The 11,433-nt window shown below is 42.2% G+C and overlaps 2 protein-coding genes across 2 annotated transcripts; one reads left to right on the plus strand and one right to left on the minus strand.

The window, feature by feature from the left end:
• Nucleotides 1-506: 506 nt before the first annotated feature.
• Nucleotides 507-3,151, minus strand: lrit1b (leucine-rich repeat, immunoglobulin-like and transmembrane domains 1b). Its single transcript, XM_061095539.1, has 4 exons — nucleotides 3,030-3,151; nucleotides 2,235-2,695; nucleotides 1,703-2,008; nucleotides 507-1,570 (listed from the first exon to the last, which is right to left on the minus strand). The coding sequence occupies exons 1-4, from the start codon at nucleotides 3,149-3,151 to the stop codon at nucleotides 507-509; spliced, it is 1,953 nt and encodes a 650-aa protein (XP_060951522.1).
• A 3,504-nt stretch (nucleotides 3,152-6,655) lies between these two features.
• On the plus strand, nucleotides 6,656-10,734 carry rgrb (retinal G protein coupled receptor b). The gene is made up of 7 exons (XM_061094488.1): nucleotides 6,656-7,059; nucleotides 7,925-8,081; nucleotides 8,515-8,636; nucleotides 8,931-9,084; nucleotides 9,225-9,342; nucleotides 9,443-9,556; nucleotides 9,828-10,734. The coding sequence occupies exons 1-7, from the start codon at nucleotides 6,984-6,986 to the stop codon at nucleotides 9,966-9,968; spliced, it is 882 nt and encodes a 293-aa protein (XP_060950471.1). The 5' UTR covers nucleotides 6,656-6,983; the 3' UTR covers nucleotides 9,969-10,734.
• Nucleotides 10,735-11,433: the final 699 nt, after the last annotated feature.

Here is an 11,433-nt window from a genome sequence, read left to right on the forward strand (position 1 = left end):
TTGGGGTTTTGACCCAACAGTAAACCTTGCACATAGACAAAATAGATACAAAAAAAATTCTACATGACATCTGATTCATTATGTCTCTAAATAATGGTTTTAAATAAGACTCAAACACAATGCCGAGGTTATATCTTGTTAAAATATTTGGATTTCAGACAGTATGGGGCATTTCAACATTTCAAGACAATTCCCTCTGTGAAACATCAACCTTAAAAGTGCATGATGAGTTTAAAAAACAAGTTATTTGTATATATACATTTACACCACATGTAAATATTGGAAACCATTTTCCCTTTTTTTGCTGCCCACCAAATAAATGGTGGAGTTTATTCCCACAAGGCTGTAAAACAAGTCCTGACAGAGCTCCCAGTGTCCTCTGAGGACAATGACAAGGAGGATCATTTGAGACTTTTCAGTCACTGAGCAGCGTAGATGAACTATTCACTTCACAGGCTGTGATAAAACAAAGTGCATCCTGTGGAGGTTGAGGCATATGTTTGGTTTTAGCAGAAGTACTCGTTGGGTGGCCCCTCAGTCCTGGCTAAGGCCTCGGAGTCAACACTGGACCTCGCCGAGAGCAGCCTGTTGGATTCATCTGGGTTTATTCTCGTCAGATATTCGCCCTCCGTCCCTTTAGTTTTGGTCCCAGGGTTGAGGGTCTCGAAAGTGACGTATGAGTCCTGTATATCCTTGGACTGCCGCCCCAGCAGCTTTACGCAGCGCTTCTTCAGCGCGCCGCAGCACACGATCAGTGTCAGGGGGACGGCAATCACACAGGCCACGGTTATCACCACCACGTTAATAAGCTTCTGAGTGCCACTCGCACTGGCTGCTTCATCTGTTGAGAAGATTACACACTGCTCCTTTTTCGGGATCAGGCCTTTGACGCAAACACAAGCAATGTACTTTGTTTTTGGCACAAGGCCGTCAATGGTGATCCGGTTCTTTCCAGCACCCACATTGATCCGACGCATGTCTCTCTCACCGAACACAGCATAAAGGACACTGAACTCGGTGGTATTTATGGCTGTGGGGGCTCGCCAGTTCAAGGAAACAGTATGGTCGGTGTCACCAATCACCTTCACCGAACGCACTATCCTTTTCTCAGGAGCTTGCTGTAAGGACGAGGCGTTGGCTGCTAAGTTACTCAAAGCATCCAGCTCCACTGACTTCTGGTCCGAATCCTTGCCTTGTCCCTTAGAAGCTCCATCAGAGACACTGTAGCTCTGGATTTCATACTTCCCGGTCACACCTTTGCCATTGAGAGGTTCGATGATGGGCTTTCCGGCTGTGCTAGTAGGTGGAGGAACGTATCGGGCGATAAGTTTCTCCTGGTACGCCGCTCTTCCCATGCCACCAGGTTTCTTCCCTCTGCTGTTCTTCTTGGAAACACCACCGGCTGTCTCCTCCGAGCGAAAAGAATCTGTGATCACCAAGGAGATGACTGCATCTGCGGTGCCCACAAAATTGGTTGCTTTGCAGAGATATTTCCCAGAGTCATGGTAGGAGACCGCAGGGACGCTCAGAATCGACCAAATGATGCCCTCCTTGGAAATCTCCTCCTGAACTGAAAAGTAGAAAAGCAGAAATGTACTGAGTGAAGCACACAAATAACGACTCTAATCTAATTGAGACTTTGACCTGGACAGAAATACTTCTCTCATCTAAGCACATCTGAAATTAGCTCAGCAGAACTTACCGGTGCCGTTCATTTTCTTGCCATCGGCACGGCTCCAGGACAGCTCAGGTATGGGGACTCCGATTGTGCCACAGCGGAGCAGGACGTTGTTGCCCAGTGAGCTCCGAACACGAGCCACGGCCGTGTGCACCCGGGGGCCCTGGCACCGCTGCAGCTCCGCCTCGTTGAAAAGGACCCCCGACAGGCTCTCTGGATCGGCGCACCTCAGCCTGGGGTCGATAAGAGCCACGGACGTTGAGGGGGACTTCTGAAACTGGACCAGATCGTACAGGCGGCAGTCACACGCCCAAGGGTTGTCATGGAGCCCTGGAGAGAAAACATAGTGTGAACCATTCCATCTAACCTGAAGATTTCCTTCGCACAACACTAAGACCTTGTGGGTGTAAGTTGCGACAAATAGAATGAGTCCAACAATAACTATTATTAGACTAATCCCTAAAAGGCTTCATGGTGTCAAAGAAGTGGTCGTCGTGCAAGACAGCTTAAAAAGAACACTTTAAAGTATCTTAATTTGTCAAAGCTTGTTCCTCACCGAGAATTAGTTTGGAGGAATCCGTGTCCTGGGGCGGCTTCACGCTGAGCCACATTGTGAGGACGTCAGCGGGGACAGTCGTCAGGCTGTTGCTGGATAAGTCCAGATAGGTGATATTCTTGATGTACCTGGTGGCGTCGGCAGGGATGCTGGAAATCTTGTTGTTGTGCAAGTCGAGCAGTCTCAGGCTCGGCGTGTCGGTCAGGGACTCCCAGGGGAAGGAGGTGAGGGCGTTTCCGTCCAGCCGGAGCTCGTCCAGGTTGTAAAGACCTCGGAAACTGTCGACGTTCAGCGAATTCAGTGAATTGAACGACATCCAGAGAAACTCCAGGTTGTTGAGGTAGTGGAAGTTGCTGCTGGAAATCCTTGTGATAGCGGTTTTCTCGATACGCAGCTTGGATGTGTCCGTGGGGAAGTTTGGAGGGACCACGGTGATTTCTGGATCATTGCAAAGCACGCTCCTGCAAAACAAAATAACACAATTATTATAATTTATACAATACACAGTGCTTTCTAATCTCACATTGCATTTGTTTGAATGAGTGAATTTAGGAACAAGCATAAACTATGTTCTACCTACGTTTAACATAAAAAATAACATAGTTCAACGTAGTAGCCTATTGTGCAGTAACAAGCAAAGGAGATTAAAGAGCAACTCCAAGTTAATCCTCCACTACACAGAGCGAGTGCATAGAAGAAAGCTGCAGTAAAGAAATCTATTCAACACACAAGAAAACAATAAAAGCTTGCTCTGGGAATAAAATCCAAACAACACAAATTAAGAATTGCAATTACCTTGCTTTTGATCCGTCACTTAATTTGTGGAAGAAGCAGCTACACTGTGCAGGACACGAACTGCCCAACACAGGGAGAAAAACGAACGCCAAACAAAAAGCAGCAGCAAAATGTCGACTCATGTTTCTGCAGCGAGTTACTAAAAGCTATGCAACTAAACTACAGTTGAAACGGGAGCTGCTAACTCGATCTAACAGGACATCAGAGGCATCGCTGTTGTTCTGCAGGCTCACGGCTCCATACTGCTGCCACCGGTCTGAATCCGCAGATAAAAAGGATAGGCAGGGATTAGTGAAGGACTTGGGTTATTTTCATTCACACGATTAGACTATTGCCTCCTGGAAGCTGATAGGCTGCATAATTTTCACCTTTATTCAGGAGTCATTTCTTTGCAATAGTTGATTGGATGGTTTATTATGAACAACTCACATGCAGATATAAAGGTAATAAAAAAAGAAAAATTTGACTTTAGGGAAAATTTCGTCAACAAATTCATTCATCTTTTATTTCCTTTTTTGACAATTCTTCCCGTTATTTTTTGGCGTATATCTTAAGTCATATACGTACATTATTGAATATTAGAGTATATATTTTTTTAAATGACAGACCTCCAACCTCACAACATGAAAGCACATGGCTGTCACCTGGATTTAACAAAGTTTTCTTCTCATTACAGATCAAACTGTGGTTATTTTCTTACGTGGTCCAAGAAAATGTTTAATATGTTGACAGACATGTTGTAGTTTGCATGATGACTACAGATTCTTCCAACAAATGACCACCAGATGGCAGCGAGTTGCTCTCATTCATGTCATTGGGCCCAAACCTCAAACCAAATGCAATACTTCAACTGGATTTCAATTCAGATTCATTTTGACTGTTTCCTCTTTTATTTGTATCATTTGTGATTCAAACATGAATTTTCATTTCTCAGAGGACATAAAAAACTGGGACAATCAGATCCAATAAACCGATTGTAAACAGAAACATTATTTAAAAATAACTCGCACATTAAAGATCTACAGTAGTAACCTGCTGTATACATGTGGATATTTTGAATAATAGAGGTTGATATCATCTTAGGTCTTTCCTGTGAATGTGTGATTCTAGTGCGACACACTTTGCAGCAGACGGACATGTTGTCAGCGTCTCTGAGGGTTTTTCCAAAGGTGCAGAGGTTTAAAGACGTGGCCGTCCAGCAGGGTTTCAAATCCTTTAATCCAGTCATCTCTCCGTCTCTTATTAATACATGGCGCTCAGTAGAGGACCAGAGGGAGAAAAACTCCCAACATGCACTTCTTACTGCCTCGCTCCCCCCCATTTGACCTCAAGAGAGACACGTCTTTGGATCAGGGAGCAGGAAGCAACTGATCTTTTGTCTCCAGGTACAACATGTAAAAAACAAAGGCATTTTTAGTACAACTAATGTATCAGTAAAAGTATTTGCAAGATTTTATGGTCTACTAGTGGAGAAAGGCCTTAATTATTGAAAATATTAAAAACAATAAAATTAAGAGAATCTTTAATTTTTTATCTTTATCAAAGTATTTTAGCTAATTATTTATGTTCTTTTTATCGAATTATTTCATAATTTATTTCCAGTATTAAAACATTTTAACTGAAAGTTGACAGTTTGATTTAAATCAACATGTAGTCAATTCCAGTCATAAGTTAAAATATCTAAATATCTTTTTCTGTAATGCAGAAGAAGTAAAACAGCATCCTGTGTCTCCAGATAGGTGGCCCGTGGCACAAAACGGTACTCAAAGACAGCAGTGGAGTAAAAGTACTCGATTACTTCTCATCCACTCGTGCTCATCACTTGATCCTTTAACAAGACCAGACAAAGACATTACTGTCACTTTATCTTCCTGCTGTTCCTCAGTCTGTGTGTGCGAGTGCAGTTTGTACAGTGAGACCTTTGTTCTGTCGGCAGCAGATTACAATGATGTAGTTAATTATTTGCCAAACTACCAATGTGCAGCCACCACAAAGGTTTGAGTCCTTTGATTAAAAACATATATATTACTGACACAGTCAAACCTGATTTCTTACAATAAATCGAGGATGTGTGGTCCCAGCCTCTGCAAAGGAAAATTTTCATTTAAGAGACATCATAGAGCAGAAAATGGTAAAAAAAATAGGCTTCACTGTGATTTTAAACCATCAAAAGTTAACAACTTGTGACGTGAGCTTGGTGGAGGTTATAGAAACACAACAATCACTCTCTCCCGGTGGATCAATCCACCGGGCTCATGTTCTCTCACATGCTCTTATTTCGTCACACTCAGTTGCTGCAGTAGATTAACACACACAGTTTTTATCGAATCGTTTGCATTGTGAAATTATGGTACTGTGCTGTATTGTGCCGCTGCCTGACCTCACTCGTGCTCCCTCAGCCTCTGACCAACAGGCCTCTTGTTGGGATTCAGAGCGGCTGACGAACGTGACTCTGATGTACGAAATCACAACTCCAATCTGTCCGTTTATCTGCGAGAGAACAACGTCTTCGCTGCCACATGAGGCCCATGTGTCCGAGCAGCAGAAGCAGTGATGAGCGTTGACTTTGGGGCGGCTGTAGCTGAGGGTTAGAGTGGTCGTCCTCCAACCTGAAGGTCGGCGGTTCGATCCCCAGTCTGACCCACCTGCATTCCGAAGAGTCCTTGGGCAAGATGCTGAACCCTGAAATGCCCCTCATAGAACAGCAAAGTGCTGTGAAAATATGCACTGTATGAATGTGTGTGTGAATGGGTGAATGTAAAACTGTACTGTAAAGCGCTTTGAGTGGTCATCAAGACTAGAACAGCGCTATATAAATACAAAACCACTTACACTTTTTTTCCCCTGACGTGAGGAAGCATGTAAGTGGATGGGGACGCTGAGCTTTTAGTCAGGACAATATGGGCAGTTTGTGAAAAGGGTATTATAAGTCCATTGGGACACATCATTACTTCATAGTTAATGAGTTTGTGGTAATCTGGGCACAGATTAGTGGAGCAATCAGACTCTGCCCAAATGCTGCATTTTAAAAGCTTCGGGCTGCGGCGACAGTCAAAGGTTACATTTCCAGTGTCCTTGTTTCTAAGGGCGGATGTGGTCAAGAGTTTAAGACAAAGACATGAGTCAATTAATAAAATCCTTTTTACGCTTACATTTAATTATAATCAATTTAACTCCTGCAGGTGGAGACTTGTGCTAAATGAAATTTGTTACCTCCTCCAAGAAGGTTATGTTTTTTACGACTGTTTGTTTGTAAAAAAAATTACCAATAACAATCAAATGGATTTCCACAAAACTTGTTGGAAGTATGGTACATGGGTCAGGATGGAAATCAAATAATTCAAAGGCAATTTTGAGAATTTTTATAATCAGACCACGAATGAGATGCTGCTATGAAACATTTCCTTTCATCACACTGAAGCAGATTTGTTATTATTCAATCTTCTTATTTTAGAAATACAAGCAAATGCATTTTCTGTGGTCAAAGAAAACTCTCAGAATGAATAAACTAACAGAGGTCCTGGCTGCTCGATGAAGGGTTTAAGTCTTTAAGGATCTTTCTGGCCTCTCACCTCTGAGCCTAAAGAACAACATTTCCCATGTTCCCACTCTCCTCTCTTATCAAACCCAGCAGCCGAATGGGGGAGAAAGAGTGAAAGGAAACTTAGCCTGTTGTTTTCAAACTTCAGAGGAAGAGAACTCGACAAACTTTCAGATCGAACCTTTGCGCAGAGAACTGGCCTCGCTCGATAACTTGTAGTTGCAGAAGTTTGCAGGAGGCCTGTGCTCGTTAGGAAATTCTTCTGGGGATTGTTGAAGGAGCTTTTACCGAGATTAGTGTCTTTGTGCTGTTTCACGTGAAAGAGCCTTTATAAAGGCGTCGCGCTGCAGGAGGACACGTCTGCGACCAAACTTTGTTCAGTGCACGGTGTGAATGAAGTCGTGCGTCTCATCATGGCTTCGTTTACGTTACCGGAGGGTTTCACGGACTTTGACATGTTTACATTCGGCACAGCGCTTCTGGTCGGAGGTGAGTGGAGCAGGGCACAGGAGGACATGTCTGTGCACACGTTAAAGAGACAGGACACCCGGAATGCATGTGTTCTTATAGTAAACACTTAAACTTAAAATATCATTTAAACCACGCATCATTTACTCTTAACGTCAAGAGCATAACATCATAAGTGTTATTTTCATGTGTTTCTAACCTCTGCTGCACCCTGAGGTGATGTGGTCAAAATGTATAGCTATATAAAGAATTAAGAAGTCGATATCAATAAGCATGACGATAAATCATAATATGTTAAACTTTATTTACATAGCACCTTTCAAAACAGTTAAAATATGCTCTACAGGATGAAAATGAAAAAAATTCAAGGGAAAAAGTTAGAGACAGGAAACTATGAGAAATAAGTTCAAGGCATTTTAAAGATCACAGAGCAAAAGAGCCCAGAGACAGAAATACACGTTTCAAATGAGAAATGAGTAAAACAAGATCAAATGAATCATCATTAAATGATTAAAATAGACGATAAGATCAGAACTAGGAGAAAGTACGAGGTTAAAAACTGATTTATATGTTCCTGAGTAAAGGTTGTGGTTTTAAAACTCGTCTTTATGAGCAGAGAACTTGACAGATTAGTGTAACACCTCCTTACTGCGATTACACAATGTATAAGTAATGTATCAAAGTATATTAAACCTAAGTTATATGGCTGTTGAAGAACATTATACTGCAATAATTATGGATATTGTTTTATTGCAAAGTCCTACCCTTAGCTGTTTATAAGAAAGTTGTTTCTATAGGATACTTGATGGGGTGCAAATCTCATAAATGGGGTTAAACTCAACAGAAGATGAAATGAAAACGTCACAGCCTCTTTTTCTTCTTTCAGGGATGCTCGGCTTCGCCCTGAACGCCATCAGCATCGTGTCTTTCCTCACGGTGAAGGAGATGCGGACTCCCAGTAACTTCTTTGTCTTTAATCTTGCCGTGGCCGACCTCTGTCTGAATATCAACGGACTCACGGCTGCTTACGCCAGCTACCTCAGGTATCAGATTCCCTTCAGCTTTCCCTCAACAGGCACTTTTCACTTTCACAGGGGTTGTTACTTCATTTTCTTGAACTTACCCCCACCAAAATAAATAAGGCTCAGTGTTTGATGTCAGCCACGGAGTGTCACAAGCTAAATAAGCTCCTCAGTTTCATAATCCAAACCACAATCCACTTTTATTCAGCATGGAAAGTTCACATTTAGCAGGAATGATAGTTACCCAACAGGGTGGTGTTAACTACGTGGAACAGGAATGAACAAATTACAATGAAGCAATACAGTTCTTTGCTTCTGTTTGAACCTCTTATATATTTTCTCACGTGGTTCCCAATGGGCATCAGCAGGGTTAGGGTTAAAACTCTGCCTCTTCAGCCTGTCATATTCATATAATAAAACTGGAGTATGACAAAAGTTTTGTTTTCCTCTCCAGATATTGGCCGTTTGGTCAAGATGGATGTGGCTATCACGGTTTCCAGGGGATGATATCGGTCCTGGCCTCCATCAGTTTCATGGCTGCCATCGCTTGGGACAGATATCACCAGTACTGTACCAGTGAGTACAGAATATATATGTTTTATGGCCTATATTTAAACAAACAAAAAGTTATATCTCTTAAACTAGAATCTTACTCACATATCTTCACTAAGACCCGACAGTCCCTTAAATTTGATCAAACTGCACCAAATCACATACACTCATAAATATCAGTTCCCCTCAACATGCATGAGAGTTTTCTTCAAGATCCATGAATTATTTGCTGAGAATTCAAGGAAAATGTTGAAAAACTAGCTCATAAAACCCTGGATCCTCACACCCAAATGACATCACTCGGTTTTCCTTCTGCAGGACAGAAGCTGTTCTGGAGCACGACTCTGACGATGAGCGGAATAATCTGGATTCTCTCCATCTTTTGGGCCGCTGTTCCTCTGATGGGATGGGGCGTCTATGACTTTGAGCCGATGAAGACTTGTTGCACGTTGGACTACACCAGAGGAGACAGGTGGAGTCATAAGAGAAGATAAACAAAGTCTACAGTGTCTTTCTGGTCTAGAAATGTTGCCAGAAAAAAGCAGCTACGTCGAGCGTTTTGTCAAGAATTTACATTCTTCCATTAAATTTCCCATTTGATCTTTTCCACAGAGACTATGTGACCTACATGTTAACTCTGGTCGTGCTCTACCTGATGTTCCCAGCTTTCACCATGTGGTCGTGTTATGATGCCACCAACAAATACTTCAAGAAGGTCCATCACCACAGGGTAAAGCCATCCATCCATCATCTACACCGCTCCAAACCTATCCAAACTGAGCTTTACGTCTAACATCTTCAATAACACACCAAACATTTTTGTTTTCCAGTTCAACACCAGTTGGCCGTTGAGAGTCATGCTGATGTGCTGGGGCCCCTACGTCCTCATGTGTATCTACGCTTGCTTCGAGAACGTGAAGGTGGTGTCTCCGAAGCTGCGAATGGTGAGCGATTGTTTTGTTTTGATGAAAGATACGATCAACGTTGGTAAAGAAGGTTTGAGGTTTGTTTGTTTACAGCCTGTCTGATTGTTTGACCTCTTGTGTGTCTTGCTCCATGTGGACTTTGGTTTAGCATTGTCGCCGTGTCCCTTTATCTGAAATTGCACAATTGAGAAGAATGGCCAGAGTTAAAATACAAAATAAGCTGCAGATTGTAATAAACTCTCAATTAATTAATTCATGTTCTCATGGACGTACTTGTTTCCTCTCTCAGATTCTTCCAGTTCTCGCGAAGACAAATCCGATCTTCAACGCCCTGCTCTACTCGTTCGGAAACGAGTTCTACCGAGGCGGCGTGTGGCACTTCCTCACCGGACAGAAGATGGTGGATCCAGTTGTTAAGAAGTCCAAATAAAAAGGAAACTTCTGGCAGAATGTCAGGACCACATCATTGTTTGCCCTCATGATAGGTTCCTCATACTGTTTGGTTGGGTAAGGTAAATGTCACTGTTGCCTGTACAGTTGTAATATTGTCACGTAGATGAAAGCCAGGATGATCCTCACGCTAGATTTGTGTTAATCTTAACAAATACGCTGCAGGAAATTGATCCATTTTCAAACTACTGCATTCTCACTGCACTGCTCCTCCGTCCATAATAAAACCAACGTGTTGCTGCTCTTCTACTTCGTGCTCCATCTATTCACAGAGCCCTCATGTCAGCAGCTGATTTTACTAAGAAGAGAACTATATTGTGATTTTGTTGTGAAGACCGCTTGAGGTGATGTAACCTCTATATATAGGAAGGAAATCATTTCCTGTGTTAAGACTCCGTTAAGCGATTATGGAGTCGTCAACGTCTAAGGTAACGTGAACGTAATCACCTTTAGGCAGCTGATTATCGAAAATCTGTACACTGATAGTTAACTTCGGCTGATATTTGGTTTTAAACATTTTACCCTAAGCTTAACTTTTTCCTTTATATATTATATAGAGGCCACTGAATGATGGAGAAACCTTCAAGATCTAAATAAAGATCTGTTTGTTGGCAAAAGGTTGTAGATCGAATTATTGAGAGGAAGTTGTGCAGGAAGAAATTTAAGGATTAAATAATATAATTGTTTACAGTGACAAATGCAGCCACGTGAATAATACCAGCATTAAAATATACATTTGTACACTTTCCTTTTGTCTTTCCTCAATATGGTATTTGGCTCTGTTGCCTCTTGTCTGCTACGTCCGGTGTTAAAGTGTCAGCGAGGCCGCAGACTGAATAATTCTCCTCCTGCTCCCTGATCTCTGAGCTGCTAAAAACAGTTGTGCGTGCACTCCAGAAATAAGCAGAGTGAGACCAAGTCTGTCTCACTAACCTCTGTGGTGACTGACGTTCTTGCCACGCAGGTGAAATCCTCTCACCGTCAATGGGCTGCTTGTCTTCCCGCGTCACTGCTAATGAAATGCGGTCCCTGAAATAGTTTGCAGGACTTTAGTTAGAATAGTTACGCACAGTCTGTAAGTCTCGACCGGGAGATCAGCAGCTTGTCGAGCACATTCCTCTGCCAAGGGCCAGCAGTGCCCTTGGATTCAATGGACTGCAATACATTTCCCGCACTCTTAAATATTAGAATATAATTATTCTCTGGGAGATTGGTGAAAATGTCAATAGATGCTCTATCATTTTTTACCGTGACTTTCTGGTAATCTAGTATTTTTTGTGTCATCCATCTAACAAACAAACAACAAACGTTCAAAACATAACCTACTTTGCAGAGGTAATAATAAAGTGGTCTGATAACCTACATGATTAATTTGTCATAAAACATAGTTAAAGAAAATTCTGGATCTGCCCCTGGATCTTCAACCATACCAAAATGTTAGGGGT

The sequence above is a fragment of the Limanda limanda genome, chromosome 21 (assembly GCF_963576545.1).
Source record: "Limanda limanda chromosome 21, fLimLim1.1, whole genome shotgun sequence".
Lineage (NCBI taxonomy): Eukaryota > Metazoa > Chordata > Actinopteri > Pleuronectiformes > Pleuronectidae > Limanda > Limanda limanda.